General features: G+C 38.0%; 2 protein-coding genes across 5 annotated transcripts in view; both read left to right on the forward strand.

Moving 5' to 3' along the window:
* Positions 1 to 22,258, forward strand: part of LOC127409695 (CLOCK-interacting pacemaker-like) — a 287,186-nt gene that overhangs the window by 51,673 nt on the left and 213,255 nt on the right. The window lies entirely within an intron of this gene.
* Positions 719 to 22,174, forward strand: LOC127409623 (leucine-rich repeat and fibronectin type-III domain-containing protein 5-like). Of its 2 annotated transcripts, XM_051644314.1 has the most exons (4): positions 719 to 1,015; positions 16,084 to 17,507; positions 17,960 to 18,003; positions 20,308 to 20,385. In XM_051644314.1, the coding sequence occupies exons 2-3, from the start codon at positions 16,111 to 16,113 to the stop codon at positions 17,961 to 17,963; spliced, it is 1,401 nt and encodes a 466-aa protein (XP_051500274.1). In that variant the 5' UTR covers positions 719 to 1,015; positions 16,084 to 16,110; the 3' UTR covers positions 17,964 to 18,003; positions 20,308 to 20,385. The 2 variants fall into 2 exon arrangements, with proteins under 2 accessions (XP_051500274.1, XP_051500273.1); XM_051644313.1 differs by lacking the exon at positions 17,960 to 18,003 and having other exon boundaries at positions 20,308 to 22,174.

Here is a 22,258-nt window from a genome sequence, read left to right on the forward strand (position 1 = left end):
CAGACACATCACCTGCTCCAGCACTGTGATTATTAACATCGACTCCAAGCATTAAAAACATCGGACTGTTTTAGATGAGATCCGAATTCAGCACAAGTCGCTCTTGTCTCCACAAAGGCGTTTTCTCTGATAAACCGGTGGCGAATTTACCGATCCTACTACGGAGAAGGCTTGTTCCTGAACGTCAGCGCTGATCAGTTAACATTCCAGAGCCAACCGTCGCCATTGGAGGATTTCCAAGGGACATTAGCATGCTCTAATTAATATTCATGAGCCAAGATATCGGCATTGGCTCATAGCAGCCCAACGTCAAGCCGTAAACAATAATTAATATTATATAGCAATATTATTCAATGTGATAAACGACAATGTATAACAACAATACAACATATAACAATATCTATTTAATATTCCAAAGCTAACTAGGCAAAGCTAGTGTGAACTAGGCTATTTAATATCAATGAGCCAAATCTTCCCTTTTGGAATGTATCAGCACGATATCAACAATATCAAATGAACATTATATACTAATAACAATATTACATTATATATAACATGACAACAGTACAATATTTAACAATATAATTCGATACGTAACAATGCCTAATTAATATTCCAGAATCATTGGCAGTGTCAGCACGTTCTAATTAATATTCATGAGCTGAGCCCTCGCCATAGTAGGATTGGGAATTTCGGCTCATGCAGGCGTAATGCAGAGACTGCCGCGATAACGGGACGCCAGTGTCTGCGGGTTTATTACGGCGAACAGACGTATCCTAATGTACGTATCATATGATACAGATGTGTGTTTAATTAGCTCATTCTCTGCGCTGTATTCATGGATATGTGGCTGTATATGGGTGCTGCTGGACGCTGTTATGTGATGTAGGGATCGTCCAGGTGTCTATATGGGTCATCTGAATGGAGGAGCTGGTAAAAATGCGGTGACTTGGAGGATTTCAGGGTAAACACGGTGAGCTTTGCCCTTATGAAGCAAAGCTGATTTCTTCTTCAGGTAATTTCTTGGATTTTTCTCTCTAATTAATGGTTTTCCCTTGATGCTGATTTGAGCAGCAGAATTGTTGTGCATCTTTTCGTTTCACATCATTAAGATTTTAAGTGCATGGACGGATAGACAGATGCAATAATCGAAAACTATTATTTTTTAAGGACTGAACTCGTACGGTACAGTGCAAGGTCACAATTGTCCCTTTACTTGCTGGAATGTAGATGCATGTCATGTTACATTGCCAGGAAATCTTTTGATATGAGGTTTCATTGAGCTCAAGTCTTTGCTTACATTAAATATTTAACAAATGCATTACAGAAGTGCAATTTTACATTTAATTCAGTGGCAATAACAGAGTCCCTCCTGGAATTGGCCTTCAAACAGAAATGTGTTTTTAAGTTATTAGATGTATATTTGAGTGGGATACAGACTCAAAATAGTCTCATCACTGATCAAATAGATTGTGCGTTCTTTCACATCAAAATATTCTTCTTAAATATATTTTTATTTCATGTAACCAGTTGTTTCTTCATATTCAAAATTCAGAAGATAAATACAGATAACCTTACATCTGCTAAAGATGCTTTGGTATTTAAAAAATAAAACTCAGCATAAAGTCAAAGCTCAAAAATCATTTTTTTAATATATTTGAAATCGGGTTTAAAATAATTTTCTATATATAACTGCTACACAGTAAAGGGGTTTAATCAGCGAGGTCTCTATTTTTAGGGCATTTGATTGTCGACCAATAATGGCTGAATAAGAAAGACTTGTTTTGCGATGTTTTCCCCTATTAAAGTCAGTGTGGGGTGGGTTACTATAAAAAAGTAATCTGTTACAGATTACAAACTACTTATCTTAATTTGTAACCAAATTACATTACTAATTAAAACTTTTCACAGAAAAGCTTATTTTTCTGCTCAACGAATTCCAAAATGTCTATAATGTAATGTCTATATACACGCCGTTCAGCTGTCACAGAAACACAAACAGACGTACATATCCCCTTAAACTCTATAGGGGGCGCTATATCGCGAAACATGTTTACACTTAAAACGTTAAAGTCCCCGTATGTATAAGTCAGGCATATGAGGTATCATTTGAAAGCTTAGAATCTGAACTTTTCAGAGATAACCATCACTTCTGCATTTATGTTACTTAAAATAATAAAATAAGGCCTCAAAACATTTGCGTTGAAAATTAGCGCCCTCTAGAGGTAATGGGGTAGAAACATTCACATAGCACAGGGGTTCCCAACAGGGACGGTACCGCCTGCCAGGGGGCGTTCAAAGGATGCCAGGGGGCGCTGAGAGCAAATTAGTAATGGGGGGGGGTTAGGTTACAAATGGGGGGCGTTTACATGTGTTTATCAGTCATAATAATCAAATCTATCATCAATTTCCCCTTTGCATTAAAACGTTTATCTAGACTTGGAGTATATCAGTTGGTTCTCAATTATACGGGTTGGTACGCATTTGCACCGCGGTTCTTTGTATTTAATGATTTTACATGTGTTTAGAGTAGGTCTACTGTTTATAATTACAAAAATGCCATAGTTTGTTTTATAGAAATCATGTTACATCTAAACATGGTAGTGAAGAAGATCCGTGCTTCCATGTGTTTACTATGGTATTGTTACAAATACCACTGTTAAAACTATACAAAATAAATAATTAATAAATAACAAAAAAAAAAAAAAGGCGAATGTAAAATATATGAACAATATCACTTTTATTATTAGTTTCTGTCTTCGCATTTTCATTGTATAGGCCCCAGATATACTGTAAGCCCTCCATCTGCTTGAATTCAAGAAACACAAGGTTTGGTCTCACATTCATGATGCGTAAGCCTGCTGAATTTATGAACAAAACTTTATAATTATGCAATGTATCGAAGTTGCATTGAGCAAATTAAGCAAATGATACAATGTAACAGTATAAGGATGGGCAAGGAGTCAACATAAAGGTTTAATGATATAAATTAACTTAAAACAATATAAAACATCCACCTAAGAGAGCCCCTCCCTGGTTTTGTATTGAACAGGAAGTTCTTGCCCCTATTTCGCCATTGCAAAGCCTTTCTATCAAACTAACCGGAGAAGTTAAGTTACACCCTGTTATCTCGCATTTGCACTCGGTATGGACAAAAGAGTCCTGAGTGTTTAATTCGGACATTTATTTAAATGTTGCCTTTAGCATATGGCTGATCCCTAAATTATGTATTGATAAGTCCCCTTTCTGTTGGTCAGAGTGGATTGTGAGGGGGGTTAATACACTCGGTGACCTATATGAGAGTGGAGTGTTGAGATCCTTTGAAAATATGGTTCAACATTTTGGGATTCCCAGATCTCAGTTCTTTAAGTATTTACAGCTGCACCACCTGCTGAAAGATTTAAACTTGGTATTGGAGGAGGGAGTGTGGGCTAGGATTCTAAAAAACGTCAAGTCTGCATCTAGAGATGCAAGGGTGCATCTGATGCAATTTAAGATTTTACACTGATTCTATTGGACCCCCTCTAGATTGTATAGGCTTGGTCTTCAAGACACACCCACCTGATGGCGATGCCAATCAGAAGACGGGGACACAACCCATGTTTTTTGGGGATGTGTTAAGATCCAAGAATTTTGTTTGGGGGTTCAGAACTTTATGTGTGAGGTATTGAACTGAACTTTCATATAGCCCCAGACTCTGTATCCTGGATGATGGGACGACACTTAATATTGGGGAAGCCGGAGTCATGATTGGTTGGAAAATCATCCTCAGTGGATGGAAGTTGGCTGGGGCACCCTCATTTAGGGAGTGGTGTGGGGAGATGGGTGAGGTGGCAGCGTTTCAGGAGATGTTTTTTAGAAGGCTGGGGAAATGGGATTTGTTTGTCAGGAAGTTGGGGGGTTATGTGGCTTTTTTGGAGGGTTCTCGGGAGGGGCTTGTAGTTTAGTTGGGTATGTGTTTTATTGATGTTGTTTGAATGTATATCTTGTTTTTTTTTTTTTTATGATCTAGTTGTTGGTGACCACAGTAGTGCGTGTTTTTGTCGGGTGGGTGGGGGTTTAATGTGAATAATTGATTCCGTTTTTTTATGTTGTGTTTGTATGTTTTATGTTTGGAATCAATAAAATTGTTAATAACAAAAAAACAAACAAAAAAACAACAAAACATAAGCGTGCATCTCTCTCTCTCTCTCTCGAACGGTGTCTCCGGCTGCCCTTTATCTCGCTCTCCCGCTGATCAGCTGATTCAGTACTGGCCGTGCAACATCACGGCCCGGCCACGCCCTCCTCCTCGTCACACACAAATATCGAGTTTTGTGTTTTATGTTTTTCATTTTTGTTTCGTACAACAAAAAAAGGTTAAGAACAACTGACGTAGCACCTACATGGACAAGTCATATATCAAATGAAAGCTCTCACTCTCAGAAACATGACCGTACAGTTTATTCTGTTGCACTAATACCACAGTTTGAAAGATTTTCAAAATAATCACATAGTGAAATATGATTTCTGTAAGACATCAAATATAAACGTCTATTTTATGCGCCGATATCTGTTGCTGTAAGCCCCAAGTAGCCAAATACTTTATATCTACTTTTACCTTAGGAAGATCTCTAAATAATGAGCCATTGTTTACTTGTCTGTGAGCTTGCTTGAGTGAATTATCCAATGTTATATCTTAGATGTCCACAACAAAATATCCATCCAGAAGGAAAAGCATGCAAAACAAATCATCAGAACATATGTTTTCGATATTGATGATAAAATGTCAGCTTTCTAATGACGTCTATATTGAGCTTGTAGTTCACTCAGAAGCCGAGATATTCAATGAAACAACAAGGGTGGTGCTTGAACTGAAAATTACACTGAATGTAGAATGAAATTAGACTAAGAAAACATTCTGATTATCATAAGATTAAAAACATATACAATACTGAAAAATTAGACCAGTTTTTTTGCAGTTAGTCCACAGTATGTGTGAGCTTTTAAATTTGAGTGCGAAACATTGCTGGCGGCAGCCCAAAAATGCACCAGAGTTGAAGGGGACATGAACATAATTCATGTTTAAAAAGTAAATCTGCGTAGCCCAACTAATGCACTTAAAAGTATTTAACTTCACTGAAAGTCAGTAACGGTAATCTGATTACAAGAATTAATTTTTTTATGTCACGCTACTTTTTAACTAAAAGTAATTAGATTACAGTAATTATTTGTTAAAAAAATATTTTATGAATACAGGACACATTCATCGCCGTTGATAAATAAATTCAGTGCTAAAAAATTTCTATAGATTTGAATATCTGGGAGTGAACATGATGTTAATAATCTTTGAACATGTTGAGTTTAGTTAAAGGCGTGCCAATATAATTATGAATTTCTTTATATACTGTATGTTCCTGGTCTTATTGTAAACGGTTCATCAGTCTAAAGAAATGTTTGTCTATGTAATCTTTCATCAAAACAACTTTCCTTTTCTGAATGTCATCAAGTCTTATTTTTCATATAGAGACACTTTACACTATCATATCAATTCTCAATGGATAAAATCAGTTGGTTCCCTTTATTTATTCTTTTAAATATTCCACATTAATTAAATGTTTCAAAGAAGTAAAATGTGTTGTGAAAGGTTTCATGTTGACTTAAAGCAGATTCTATGTAGGCTGTTTATGAAAGTATATGCCTTTAGCCAATGACAAGCTTGACTGCTGTCCATTTATCTCACATGTGAGGCTTGCAGTCACTCTTGAAATCATTTATGTCTGTCTGTCGGTTCAGGCAGTCTATTGGCAGTCAATTCAAAGAAATGAAAAAATGTTCTTGGTCGTGTAAGAAACTGAAAACCTGCACTGACCTCCGGTGAGCTGAATAACAAGAAACTGCAGAAAACAGGCTGTTATAGTCTGAGAACTGCATCTCTGTGTACTGCAGACTCAAATCTGATCTCTGATGACCTGATTCACGGTGCAGATCAGATACGAGATATTTAAAGTCACGGTCAGTGCGTAGAAGACATAAAAGTGCACATTTAAAGGAACAGGTCACACAAAAATATAAATTCTGTCATTATTTACACACCTGCATGTTGCTCCAAAAAACATGTTGTCCATAGAAATCATTTGCTAAATTGAAAGTCAATTTTATGTGATGAACAGACCCAAATGTATTCAATGAAAAGTTTTACAACTTGGGAACCTCATGCTCACTTTAAAACATGACAGCCAGTGGTGTTTTGGCATCAGTGACATCAAACCTGGCACAATGCTGTGTGAACGTTCTTTAAAAATGGAAGTGAACAGCATACGGCTGAGTAAATAATGACAGAATATTCATTTTTGGGTAAACTATTCCTCTAAATGCTAGTTGAATTTATGAATAGTTGTGAATGTATTCACTGAAGCAGCTGTAAATGTGTGAAAACAGGCGTGTGTGAATCAGATTCTTCAAACCTTCTCCAAAACACCATCCTAAAATCTGCAGTCGAGATATGCATGTATCCTCACTTTCAAACGTGCATGTTTCCAAACAGCAGTGGCTCACGGGAGACCCTTTCATGATTCGGTGAGTTTTGGCCTGGAAAAATTGGATATAAAGTAAAAAAATGCTCCTTGCTCTGAGGCACCCGATGGCTCATTCACCAGAGGGGAAGTAGCAGCTCTGCTGCCCGCGGAACATCACACGCTTTGCCAACTAATGCAGCCAGCTGGTTGGCAAACAACACGAGCGCCACAGACTCAAAAAGCGGGTGATCACGAGGTCATTTGATATGCAGAGTGTGATATAAACACACTATAAAACACCAACAACACAGGTCATTTGTCACTGAACTGTTGTCTGTAGTTCCTCAATTTGTATATTACGTGCATTATTATTCTATAAGTATGTGGACAACAGGGATGGGAATTGTAAGGCATTTAATGATTCTGACTTTTGAGAAAGAAATATTCGGGAAAAAGAAATGCAATTTTTATTTTTTAACTGCCCTCAGCAGCCTGATGCCAAACTATGAATCATTTCAGATTTCAACAGGGCAGATTTAACAAATTAATACAGTTCTTGCAAAAGAACCGCCTCATAAGAGTCATTCGTTCGGGAATCGGACTATAAACTGGTCGTGCCAGAAACGGCTCATAAGAGTCAGTTGTTCGGGAGTCGGACTACACTGGTCACGTTGTGTGTTTCACGCTGTAGATTCAAAAGATCAGGGCCTATATTCACAAAGATTTTTATCTTACCACTACGAGTTCTCCAAAGAGTTCCTAGCTAAGAGTGTTTGCTTAAAACCTATTTACAAAACTGCTAAGAGCAAGTTTTACTAAGGAAATCGTAAGATAAGAGTATAAGGCGGAGTTGAACTCGTTGCAATTGATGACATCATGTTTTATTAGCATGCTCTTTTAAAACACCTTCAGTGATTGGTAGACAAGGAACCACTATTTATCAGCTAAGACAGACAATGTAATATATATACACTAGATAGACGGACGGATGGACAGACAGACAGACATACAGACAGACAGACAGACAGATAGACATATAGGGAGACAGACAGACAGACAGATAGATTGATAGAAAGATAGACAGACAGACATACAGGGAGACAGACAGACAGATTGATAGAAAGATAGATAGACAGACAGACAGACAGATAGATTGATAGAAAGATAGACAGACATACAGGGAGACAGATAGACAGATAGAAAGATCAGAGACAGCGACAGATCAGAAAGATAGACATACGGGAGACAGACAGACAGATAGATGATAGATAGAGATAGACAGACAGACATACAGCGCGACGACGAGAGCAGACAGATGTGATAGACAGACGACGTAGATAGAGCAGACAGAGCAGACAGTGGATAGATAGATGTGATGCAGACGAAGATAGACAGACAGTAGCAGGCGACGACAGATAGACTGATAGAAAGATAGACAGACATACATCAGGGAGACAGATAGACAGATTGATGAGTAGATCGCAGCGTGGAGAGAAAGATAGACAGACACGGAGCAGATGCGAGAGTGCAGACTACGGAGACAGATAGACAGTGATGACCAGGGACGACAGACAGACAGATCGAGAGTAGATAGACGCGCGTAGATAGATAGATAGATAGACAGACAGACAGACAGACAGACAGACAGATCGATAGAAAGACAGACAGATAGATAGACAGACAGACAGACTGATAGATAGATAGACAGACAGATAGACAGACAGATGGATAGATAGATAGATAGACAGACAGACTGATAGATAGACAGACAGATAGAAAGACAGACAGACAGACAGACAGACAGATTGATAGAAAGATAGACAGACAGACATACAGGGAGACAGACAGACAGATTGATAGAAAGATAGATAGACAGACAGACAGACAGATGGATTGATAGAAAGATAGACAGACATACAGGGAGACAGATAGACATATAGATTGATAGAAAGATAGACAGACATACATGGAGACAGATAGACAGATTGATAGATCGATAGAAAGACAGACAGACAGACAGACAGATCGATAGAAAGATAGACATACAGGGAGACAGACAGACAGATAGATAGATAGATAGACAGACAGACAGACAGACAGACAGATCGATAGAAAGACAGACAGATAGATAGACAGACAGACAGACTGATAGATAGATAGACAGACAGATAGACAGACAGATGGATAGATAGATAGATAGACAGACAGACTGATAGATAGACAGACAGATAGAAAGACAGACAGACAGACAGATTGATAGAAAGATAGACAGACAGACAGACATACAGGGAGACAGACAGACAGATTGATAGAAAGATAGATAGACAGACAGACAGACAGATGGATTGATAGAAAGATAGACAGACATACAGGGAGACAGATAGACATATAGATTGATAGAAAGATAGACAGACATACATGGAGACAGATAGACAGATTGATAGATCGATAGAAAGACAGACAGACAGACAGACAGATCGATAGAAAGATAGACATACAGGGAGACAGACAGACAGATAGATAGATAGATAGACAGACAGATAGACAGACAGATGGATAGATAGACAGACAGACAGACAGACTGATAGATAGACAGACAGATAGAAAGACAGAAAGACAGATAGATCGACAGATAGACAGACAGACAGATAGATAGACAGACAGACAGATAGATAGACAGACAGACAGACAGATAGATAGACAGACAGACAGACTGATAGATAGACAGACAGATAGACAGACTGATAGATAGACAGACAGATAGACAGACAGATGGATAGATAGACAGACAGACAGACAGACTGATAGATAGACAGACAGATAGAAAGACAGACAGACAGACAGACAGATAGATCGATAGATAGACAGACAGACAGACAGATCAGATAGATAGACAGACAGACAGATAGATAGACAGACAGACAGACAGACAGACTTCCAGATCATTTGAGTCACTCTTAAGGAGATAGAAGACCTCAGGAGGACATCTAAACTGTCGTGGGTTTAAGAGCTACTTTTAGCATTAAAATGCTTCATGAATTAGATGAGTCATAAAAGTAGGAGTGACACGCCCCTAATTTTTAAGAGTTGCTCCCAAATTTCCGCATTAGGAGCTACTTTTAGCCTTAAGATTTTTTTTTGAATACGGGCCCTGATTTATAAGAGTCAACTGATCAGGAATCAGACTACACTGGTCACGCTGCTGATTCAAAAGAACCGGTTCATACGAGTTATTTGAAGAGTCATTTTCAAGAACCATTAATTAAACCCAAAGTCATAAAAATCATACGGTTTATTTATTATTATTATTTTTAATGGAACCAGATCTGAATAAGACCCTTAATGTTAAAACATATATTATTGTGTGCTGATTCTATCTTGACAATGTCCCCGTCGATATATAGTCTACCTTTGACCATATAGTGCCTTTCTTCAGAAATGTAAATAACATTAAGCAGTTTTGCACACTTACAGCAGCACAAACATATACCGCAGTATAAATCTCTGGTGTTACATTTCTACTGTCGCACGATACATTCTATCAATCGTTTGCTGTCAATGTCATTTATTCCAGCAGTGCCCCATTTATTTGAAAAAGATTCATTGGCCACAAGGGAAAAGCTTGTATTTGGTATGGCATATAGTTTTGTTTTGTTTATTTCAAGGATGTTTTAGTTTAGCACGCTCTCCTTTTTTATTTTAACGCCACACTGTCTGTTTGAATGCTACAGTGGGTGATAGATGTTGCCAGAATAACTCACTTTTATTGTCTATTTGTACATTCAGGTCTCACCAGACGGCTCTCTATTGTCTGTCATGACAGTATAATGATCCAAACGTGCTCATGATCACAGGCCTGATGTATGGCAGGTTATTATCACATGCATTCAGAGCCGAGCACTTCTGCATCACTGTTGAAAGGCTTATCACCCGTGACAGCGCTTGACACTGTCACATCTTAAAAACACACATTCAAATGATTCAAGGTTACTAATGACAGAAGAACTGGTGTGCTCTGAAATGTTAATGTATGATTGCATATGCTTTTTCAGAATGCATAACAACAAGACAACTCCACATCTTACAAACTATAGCAGGTCTAGGAAATACAAAGAGAACCATGAACAATCATCTTTCTAAATGCCTGCAGTAGACCAGCGGTTCTCAACTGGTTTTGCTTCAGAAGATTTTACATTAGACATCAACACAGTACTTCAGTTGCACTGCAGAAATCTTGCTTTCCAGTAAAAAATATAGAAACTTATAAAACAAAATAAATTGACTTGAAAAAGCAAAATGAGATACGATATTAAGTCTTGTTTTCAGAGAAATCTAAAATGTAGGTTTGTATATGCTTATAACTATTTGCAAATGCTAAAAAGTTGATTTGAAGGAAAAACAAGTTTATTTTTCTTACCACATTGGAAAGAAATATAAACTTTTTTTAATCATCAAAAAACTTAATCATCAAAATATTAATAACTCCAGTCTTGACCAACACAAAATAGGTATCGTTTGAAAGTTTAGAAGCTCTACTTTCCAATGCATGTAGACATTATGACCAAAACTGAACAAGTGCTTTGAAATTTAAAGACAAATCAGAAGTGTTAAATTTTGATCATTTATTAATAATTTGCACAACGTTACATTTCTGACATATTATTGTAATCAGTAAAAACATCAATCTGATCAAATAGTCATGTGTCATATGTTGCTGGAAAGCTCTCAAAGAGTAGAATACAACCAGTTTATTTGTTTTACAATTATTTTGGTGTTGCTTATAAGCCGCATTTTCAATTGTAACTTCACTAAAAATATACGGAACATAAAATATCACATAACATTATTTAGAGGAGGAGATTATTTTTCAAATGAGTCCACACACAAGATAATCAGATGTATAGATCATTAGATAATCCACATGAAGCACAATGTTACATATGACCACCAGGAGATGGCGCCAAACACATGACACAGACTCAATGATGACTCAAATGACACAGAATGAAACTCATTCTGTGAAATCTCATTACTAAAATCATGTCTGTATGCTATACAAACCTTTAGACATTGTTGTGTTTGCATGTGTAATTAGTTCTTATGTACAATTATTATGTTTTATTTGTTTGGAGATGTTTTTGGACACTATGACAAATTATTTTTGTAATGCTATAACTTATGATTGCTTTGTCGTATCAATAAAAAATTTTTTTCAGATACAGTTGACACAATTGGGACACAAAACAAAAGCAGTTTTTTGGAGCCACCTTATTTACATCCAGAGATATATAATGTCAAATAAAAAAACAAGAATAAAAGTGAATTTTTGTGATTTTTCATCAGTTTCTTAGGCTGAGTCTCATAATGTATCATAATCTATATCATTTAAACATTTGAAAAGTTTTCTTTACAATGATACAAAAAAACTTGTCCCTCCTTGTTTTTTTTTTTTGTTTTTTTTGTCATGTTATACACCTTTAATTTTGGGTATGCCACTGAAACAGGAAATCTTTCAAAACACCTTCAGAGATCAAAGGGTTAAACAAGAAAAATGATCTTTCATTGGGGTAAGAAAAATAGACTTGTTCTTCCTTTGAATTAAGTTTATTTTTCTTTCCCCTTTGGCAAATAATAAATGTAGTTAAATTTCTCTGAAAACAAGACTTTATATTTTGTGTAAATTTGATTGGCATGTAAATGTGTCTTGCTTTAAGGATGCTTAGATATTTTTATTGTAAAACAAGACAAAGTTAGTAAGAAAATGTTTTTTATTGCGGTGTGATTATATGGTTAATTTTATTTTTTGCTAGTCATTGTTTTTTTCATGCTGTCTGCAGTTGAGAATCACTGCAGTTTAATACAGGCCAAAATTAATCATTCATGATCTTTGCAAATAATATACCAATTAAAACCATAGTTGGTATGAAATGTTATATCCTGTCAAGGACTTGAGATCCTTTGAAACAACATGTTTTCTTGTCCGGCTTTAGTAATACACGTAACCCGAGTAGTTAAGTACAGCTGAGAAAAATCAATGCGACGGGAACGCCGCGTATTTCCTGATGTAGCATCTGTGTTGATCCACTCGATCTTTGTCTGTAGAGACATCAGTCTCATTCTGATGAGTAACTGGATGTCCAGATGAGTCTTTCATCTCTCCAAACACAAAGACTTTATCAGAATCAAAAACGGTGCATCAGTGGAGCTGCACTTTCAGTGTAAATGTCTCAGAAAGCTTTCTGAGCTTCTTTAACATCGGATTTTCTCAAATCAGAACTGGATCATTTAGCCTACAGTGGCCTTAAGCCACTTAAAATGTCTGCATTAGACGACAAAACATCAAAACAAGCAAAACATTTAAAGTTTTAAGAGTAGTTCATCACTTACTCACCCTTGTGTTGTTCTAAACCTGTATGACTTTCTTTCTTCAGCAGAACACAGAAGGAACGATTTTAAAGAATGTTGCGTTCTGTTCCTTTAAATGAAAACGAAAACAATCAAAATACTGTTCAAAATGAAAAACAAAAGTATTTGTTCACTAACACTTTTCAGACGTGTTCAAATGTGTCTCGTGTTGAGAGTGAATGTGCTGAACTCCACCTGTGTCAACTTCATACATCCACTATAAATCACCACAACACCAGTTCATTCAACGTCACTGAGCGAAAAGATCCAGAAATGCACATCACACTCGCTTTCATATTATGACCATTTTAAGTGTAACTTGAGGGCCTAAATATTTTTGGGGGGCCAAAAAAAAGGTAGTATACTCCTAAAAGTTGACATAAATGAACTTTTAGCAGATATATGCATGTAATCTTAGTGTTTTTCTTGACATGAACAACAAATATTGATGACTCAACTTGCATGCAAAGGTGTATACAAACCTAAAATGCCTTTGAATAACAACAGGAAGTAGCAATCATGGTTCATAACTGTGACATAAACTAAAAGATATTCGGTTACTCCTGTCAAGTCAACCAAATTTCAGACATTTTTTATTCTGTTAATGCTTTTTCTAAAGAAAGATAAACATAAATGATGATGAAAGCCAAAATCTTAAATGCGATGGATGAATATTTACTGAGTAATCCATTATTTTGTCAAGGATGGCCAAAATGAAAATTTTCGTGTATGATTTTGCAAAACTACTGTTTAAACAAATAACCTTACAAAGGTGTCAGGGTCATAATTTTATTTTTACACAGAGACTGGTACATCTGTTACTAAAATCAGTTGACTTTAGCACCTCTTGTTGCATTATATGTCAATGGTGAAGTTCAAACATGGGAAAAAGCACTTTTTTGTGTCATTTTTTCAAAGTTGGAGCACCTATAACTCCAGAATTCTTGAAGATATCTTAATATCCTTTTAGATTCTGGTTCAGAACAAACTTTCCTTTTTGTATCCCAATTTTTAAGTCTATACAGGTGCATCTCAATAAATTAGAATGTCGTGGAAAAGTTCATTTATTTCAGTAATTCAACTCAAATTGTGAAACTTGTGTAATAAATAAATTCAGTGCACACAGACTGAAGTAGTTTAAGTCTTTGGTTCTTTTAATTGTGATGATTTTGGCTCACATTTAACAAAAACCCACCAATTCACTATCTCAACAAATTAGAATATGGTGACATGCCAATCAGCTAATAAACTCAAAACACCTGCAAAGGTTTCCTGAGCCTTCAAAATGGTCTCTCAGTTTGGTTCACTAGGCTACACAATCATGGGGAAGACTGCTGATCAGACAGTTGTCCAGAAGACAATCATTGACACCCTTCACAAGGAGGGTAAGCCACAAACATTCATTGCCAAAGAAGCTGGCTGTTCACAGAGTGCTGTATCCAAGCATGTTAACAGAAAGTTGAGTGGAAGGAAAAAGTGTGGAAGAAAAAGATGCACAACCAACCGAGAGAACCGCAGCCTTATGATTGTCCAGCAAAATCGATTCAAGAATTTGGGTGAACTTCACAAGGAATGGACTGAGGCTGGGGTCAAGGCATCAAGAGCCACCACACACAGACATGTCAAGGAATTTGGCTACAGTTGTCGTATTCCTCTTGTTAAGCCACTCCTGAACCACAGACAACGTCAGAGGCGTCTTACCTGGGCTAAGGAGAAGAAGAACTGGACTGTTGCCCAGTGGTCCAAAGTCCTCTTTTCAGATGAGAGCAAGTTTTGTATTTCATTTGGAAACCAAGGTCCTAGAGTCTGGAGGAAGGGTGGAGAAGCTCATAGCCCAAGTTGCTTGAAGTCCAGTGTTAAGTTTCCACAGTCTGTGATGATTTGGGGTGCAATGTCATCTGCTGGTGTTGGTCCATTGTGTTTTTTGAAAACCAAAGTCACTGCACCCGTTTACCAAGAAATTTTGGAGCACTTCATGCTTCCTTCTGCTGACAAGCTTTTTAAAGATGCTGATTTCATTTTCCAGCAGGATTTGGCACCTGCCCAAAATGCCAAAAGCACCAAAAGTTGGTTAAATGACCATGGTGTTGGTGTGCTTGACTGGCCAGCAAACTCACCAGACCTGAACCCCATAGAGAATCTGTGGGGTATTGTCAAGAGGAAAATGAGAAACAAGAGACCAAAAAATGCAGATGAGCTGAAGGCCACTGTCAAAGAAACCTGGGCTTCCATACCACCTCAGCAGTGCCACAAACTGATCACCTCCATGCCACGCCGAATTGAGGCAGTAATTAAAGCAAAAGGAGCCCCTACCAAGTATTGAGTACATATACAGTAAATGTACATACTTTCCAGAAGGCCAACAATTCACTAAAAATGTTTTTTTTATTGGTCTTATGATGTATTCTAATTTGTTGAGATAGTGAATTGGTGGGTTTTTGTTAAATGTGAGCCAAAATCATCACAATTAAAAGAACCAAAGACTTAAACTACTTCAGTCTGTGTGCACTGAATTTATTTAATACACGAGTTTCACAATTTGAGTTGAATTACTGAAATAAATGAACTTTTCCACGACATTCTAATTTATTGAGATGCACCTGTATATGGTTCAGTCCCAGAGATATGGGGCTCTAAATGTGGCTCCAGGCATAAATTTAACCCATTTACAATACAAGTGTTTGTTTGTTTTTTCATTTTTGGACTCACACCATTGGGATATAATACAGCAAGATGTGCTGAAGTCAACTGATTTTAGTAACAGACCTACCAATCCCTGTGTAAAAATAAAATAATGATGCTGTCACCTTTCTACGGTTATTTTTTTTTAACCTGTAGTTTTGCTCCAAAATCATAAGTGAAAATGGTCATTTTGACACACCTCTACAAAATATTGGATTACTCAGTAAATGTTCATCCATTGCATTTAATATTTTGTCTTCCATCATCATTTATGTATTTCTTTCACCAGAAAAAAATACATATCCAAAACTACATTTTGAGAAAGGGACTTATGATTGAATTGACACGGAATGACCCTATTGGCTATTTTAAACAGCACAGAAATCAAACTGCGTTTGGGGTCTTTGAAGATGTCATTGAGCTCATCAAACTCACTACTGATCTGATAAATCGGTATTATCAATATTCAGAAATGTTTTCCTGTTCTCTTCCCACACAGGTTGTTTAACCAATACCCAGAATCCAGATGGAGATGCTACTGGTTTATCTGATGGTTCTTGTCATGGCATTGAAAGCCCAGAAGATCCAGGTGTGCCCCAAGCGTTGCATCTGTCAGGTGCTGTCGCCCAATCTGGCCACCTTGTGTGATAAAAAGGGGCTTCTCTTCGTCCCTCCGAACATTGACAGACGCACCGTTGAGCTCCGACTGGGCGACAATTTCATCACAAGCATCAAGCGGAAGGATTTCTCTAATATGACCAAACTGGTGGACCTGACACTCTCAAGGAACACGATAGGCTCTATCGTACCTCATGCGTTCAACGATCTGGAGAACTTACGCGCTCTTCATCTGGATAGCAACCGCTTAACACATATAACAAACGACACATTCAGCGGCATGTCAAAGCTGCACCATCTAATTCTTAACAACAACCAGCTCACGTATATCTACATTGGAGCTTTCAACGACCTCCTGGCGTTAGAAGAACTGGATCTGTCTTATAACAATCTCGAGAGCGCCCCGTGGGTCGCCATTCAACGCATGATCAGCCTGCACACTTTGAATCTGGACCACAACATGATCAACTACATACCCGAAGAGACATTCTCCGGCCTGCAGAAACTCAAGCGTCTGGATGTCACCTCCAACAAACTTCACAAGCTTCCACCCGATCCGGTCTTCCTGCGCGCAGGCGACCTGGCCACATCAGGCGTTTTGGGCCCGTCGTCATTCGCGCTCAGCTTCGGTGGAAACCCACTTCACTGTAACTGCGAGTTGTTGTGGCTCAGGAGGCTTCGGCGAGAAGATGACCTGGAGACGTGTGCGGCGCCGCAGCATCTCACCGGACGATATTTCTGGACTGTGTCCGAGGAGGAGTTCCTGTGTGAACCTCCGCTTATCACGCGCCACTCGCAGGAAACCCGGGCTTTGGAAGGACAGCGAGTTTTGTTGCGCTGTAAAGCCCGTGGTGATCCAGACCCCATCATCCACTGGATTGCCCCTGATGGAAGGTTGGTATCCAACTCGAGCCGCACTGTGGTCCACAGTGATGGTACCTTAGACATCGTCATCAGTACAGTGAAGGATTCTGGCTCTTTCACCTGTGTGGCTTCAAATCCGTCAGGAGAGGCTCAGCAGACAGTGGATCTTCTCATCACGAAGCTTCCACATTTCACCAATGACACCAGTATGGTCCAGGAGCCTGACCCGGGGTCATCTGACATCGCTACTTCTGCAAAGACAGGAGGAGATGGTGGTTCTTCAATGGGCAACACTAAAGGTGGACAGGAGAAGCGAGTACTGATCTCTGAAATCAGCTCTTCCACGGCTCTGGTGAAGTTCAACTTTCAGCGGAACATTCCAGGGATTCGAATGTTTCAGGTCCAATACAATGGCACTTATGACGACTCTCTGGTGTACAGGTGAGTCATTATGATTTCAATATGATTTCAATATGACTTTTTATGATTTCCGCCCTAATATTTCCAACAAAACCAACATTTTCAATAAAAGTTAGTTGGGTCATGTTACATTTATTTACATTTCTTTATTTAGGAGACGCTTTTATCCAAAGTGAACTGCATGAATTTCCACACTGTCCCAACAAACACCAATAGTGTTAGCACAAGAGGTCGACTGATTAATAATTTTTGCCACTGATCATCGCTATTGGAACTATCGGTTATCGGCAGAAATGAACAGCAATAGATCACCAATAGTTTTTCCATTTGGAAGGTGTTGCAGGTTCTGGAGTATAAATAGTTTATATATATTATAAACAATCACTGACACATCGTGGGGATTGTTTTGTTTACTTCTGTCGTAACCGCCATATACTGTAATTTAATGCATTTTTTATTTGTATTTTTATTAGATAATCGAGTGTTCTAATTGAAACTGATGGCATGAAAAAAATATGTGAGTAAACCCCATCAACACATCGTGGATTTTAGGAGTGAATGCACTTAGCTGTATAGAGAGCTATAGGATGCTCCCTTGCTCCCTATTTAGTGAATGACTTAACCTCCAGTGTGCTGTCTGTCTGCACTGGTCTCAGAACAGTTTGAAATGCACCTTATTTTCATCCTAACTCCATATAAAGCCCCTGAAACAACATTTTCCAGTTTTTGGATGAATACATTAATTCTCAATGTGATAATGCACAGTTGTTCCAAACCTGTATGACTTTATTTTGTGGAACACATAAGGAGATGTTAGACATAATGTTAGTCTCAGTCACCATTCACTTTAATTGTGTAGAAAAAACAAGGGAAGTGGAATTCTAGTGTGGATGAGAGGCAGAATTAATGCATTTTCAAACAAAAGTGTATTCTAAGTTGTTGTAAAAAGAAAGCAACACCTTTGGTATTCGCGGTCAAAACTGACTGACCATTGAAATTGAATAGGAAAGACCAAAAAACAGAGCAATTCTTTTTTCTGTCTGTCAAATACAATCAATAAATCAGCCAGAAATTACAGGGCGAGACTCTAAAACATCCTCAGTGCAAAACACACACGCACTCATACACACACACACACACACAAACACACACACACTCTCATACACACAAACAAAAATGAACTGGTGAGACTATCACAGAGCTTTTTTTCTTTACATTTGTCAAAAAACCAATAAATAAGTCACAATGCTAAACACACGCACTCAGAAATGAAGGAGTGAGACAATAACACACTCACAATGCAGAACACACACACACACACACACACATTTTTATGTTTGAAATAAAATATCGGTATATAAATGTTTATTCTGTGTCTTCTCTTTGTAACACCATGGTCAGGTTTGACTGCAAACATAATGACATTAACTGCAAAAACTGACACTTCAAATCAATTTAAAATGCTAAACTTTGACAAATAATAGTTTGATATTGTTTAAATATATATCAAATGCATATCTTGTGATAAAATATAAAATTAGTTTACAATAAGTCATCAGACTACACAGTATGTGTCTACAGACATCTACTGGCTGTTACTGGCATGACATGATGTTCAAGTCATGTTATTTATATTTTGTTCACCAGATGATCAGCAATCTGCCCCCAATTTATGTCACATTCTCATATTTTCTTCATGTTCCAACTTATAGATGTGTAGGTTCTGAATTGTATTTATTTTATTATTTTTTTAATTTGCTTATTTGTATATGCAAATGAATGTCAAATTTAGAAATGTACATGTAAATAAGATTAAAACAGCATAAAATCTCAAAAGAAATGCAGAATTGTATTGTTCTTCAGGGAAGAAGAAATGTTATCATTATCATCATAAAATGACTGTGATTACCAAAGGGAGGTGCCATTTTTCAATACCATTCGAAGGTTAAAGGTTGAAGTTCTTTTTAACTTGACACGGCACCTAAAAAAATACAGCGCACCTGCACGAGATACTGAATAAACAACAAACATGGCGAAGCAATTAAAGTCTCGCACATTTTTATATAGAAAAACAAATGGTAAACTGGATGGTTGCAAAAGTGTTCGGTGTGAACAGCCCCCTAAATGGAGGTCTTTGGTTGTTGAGTCTTGCTCTCTTATCAGCGTTGCTCAGATTAAGCAATGGGTTGTAAAACACTTTTTCATGAGTTCAATTTGGAAATTTGAGCCTGAGCTCCATCACCAGCAAGTTCAGCCGAATACCACAAATATCTGGGAATATTACTACCCTACATACAACTGTAATAAATGAAAAAAAAATGTAGTATCACTGTTATTATGAAGCTTGAGTCTGGGGTAGATCTGTGGCACCAGTGCAACACCATGTTAACATACAACAACATGCAACAAACTGTCTATTGAAGCATTTTTCCCCTTTTGTTTGACTTTTTACTTAATATTTGAGAATATGAACTGACTGAATCTTTTTATTTATTTCATTTTATTCTATGCACATTAGATTAAAATGGAATGTTCTTTGCAACAATATAACACTGTTCTGTGTGTATGGTTTATATGTGACGTTTGTTCTATTGTGGACCGAGGAAACAACATCAGTTTAAAAATGATAGGTGTGGGTGAGAAACAGATTAAGTCCTTTTTTCTATAAATTCTCCTCCCTGCCCAGTAGGTGGCGATATGCACGAAGAATGTGGAAGTGAAAGTGGAGATATTAATAATGCTCTCCATTTCTGCATACTTTGGAAAATAATGATGTTAAGAAATAAAGGAAATACCTACACATCTCTGTCTCTCTTTGCAGAATGATCCCTCCTACCAGTAAAAGCATCATCGTGAACAATCTGGCAGCGGGCACAACGTACGACCTCTGCGTTTTGGCCATTTACGATGACGCCATGACTGCGCTCACAGCGACTCGTGTGGTGGGCTGCGTTCACTTCGCCACAGAGCCACAGTACCTCCGCTGTCACTTCATGCAGTCACAGTTCCTTGGCGGCACCATCGTCGTCATCATCGGGGGCATCATCGTCGCTTCTGTACTGGCTTTCATCATCTTCCTCATCATGCGCTACAGAGTGTGCCACCAGGATGGAGCCGATAAAGGGGTTGAACTGGGCGACATCCGTTCTCAGTCCAGGACGGAGCAGCTGCAGGTGTGTGGAGTCATTAAGTCCATGTCCAAACAGCTTCTAAGTCCAGAGCAGGACACGTGTCAGATGGAGTCAATACCGGTCTCGACATGCACAGCAACGTCCCGACCGTCCAAACCCGCCATTCCTGACTGCACTGTCACCACCTCTGCTGCGAGTCACAGCTGGCACCCGGCGTCTCCTAGTCCCCTGCGGCCAGCGCGAGCAGACTCGTTCACCTCCAACAAGACAGACACACAACTCAATGTGGAGTCGGAAAATGCTAACAAGAACAACTCGGCCAAGGTGCATCCCAAACCCACCGTCCGGGCCTACTCAACCATGGTGACTCCAGTGTCGAGAAGAACACAACTCCAGAACCTCCACAACTACCAGACGGTGCCGGTGGGGTGCGTGAGGGTCAGCCGGCGGCATTCTCTGAATGTAGACTCATGCAAACAGCCCAGTTACGCCAGTTACCAGCAGCAGACGGGCAACCTGTGCTCCAAACGCAGCCTGTCGATGAGCGGCGGTGATATTCCACAGATGAGTGCCGATGAGCGCCGCAGAGGGAGATCATCACTGTCCCAGTCTGAGTGGGTTCTGGAAAGCACATTATAATGGAGAGTTTTGCACCTCACTTGTGGTTTTTAACAGCGTTTCATTCTGTTATAGACTGTAAAGTTTAAAATCGTTGGTATCCTGCTCGGCGACTCTTGAATCGTAAGAAACGTTCTGATGGAAAGGACTGGTATAAGCCAATGTTTTTTTAAAGCACAAATTAAATACTGTTTTCTGCATATAGTACAATAATACTATGACTTGTATATTTCTTTGTTTTATGGAATAATACAAACACTGCATACAAACATGTAACGTTACGTAAAATAAAATGTGAAAACTCTGTACGTGCTCATGTGGTGTTACGCAGACGTAGATATAGCGCTTATTAATTTGTTAGTTAATACTAATTGTGACGTTACAGAATGACTTGAAGTGCAAATTTCAGTGCAGTGTTTAATAGATATTAATCTGAAAGTTTAATCTGCTGCTGAAATGGAAAAATAATTTATCTTAACATGTAAATCATCGCAGATACACTGGAGCTGATTTCAACTTGCATTAAGACCTATGAATGACTTTTACACACTCATTTTATTGATTTATTCATCTTGTAAAAATTTTAAAACAAGATCAATTTACCTGAGAAACAGGTAATTGCATGAGAGATAAGACTTGTTTTCAGACAATGCAAAATAAATTTAAGTGTATTTTATCTGGATACATTTTTACTTGTTTTAACCCTTTATGCTCGGATGGGAAAAAAGTCAAAATATTAATAACTACAGTTTTGACCAACACAAACTAGGTATCGTTTGAAAGCTTAGAAGCTCTACTTTCCAATGCATGTAGACATTATGACCAAAACTGAACAAGTGCTTTGAAATTTGCAGACAAATCAGAAGTGTTCCCTTTTGATAATTTATTAAAAAATTTGCACTGTACATATTATTGCAATCAGTAAAAACATCAAACTCATCAATCATGTGTCATATGTTTTTGGAAAGCTCTCAAAGAGTAGAATACAACCAGCCTATTTGTTTTACTCACAGACACAAATAT

Source organism: Myxocyprinus asiaticus, chromosome 19 (assembly GCF_019703515.2).
Source record: "Myxocyprinus asiaticus isolate MX2 ecotype Aquarium Trade chromosome 19, UBuf_Myxa_2, whole genome shotgun sequence".
In the NCBI taxonomy this organism is placed as follows: Eukaryota; Metazoa; Chordata; class Actinopteri; order Cypriniformes; family Catostomidae; genus Myxocyprinus; species Myxocyprinus asiaticus.

Coding starts and splice junctions, on each gene's coding strand:
- LOC127409623 (XM_051644313.1), top strand. CDS start 16,111: ATGGAGATGCTACTGGTTTATCTGATGGTTCTTGTCATGGCATTGAAA. Junction 17,508..20,307: donor GACGACTCTCTGGTGTACAG/GTGAGTCATTAT, acceptor CTCTCTTTGCAG/AATGATCCCTCCTACCAGTA.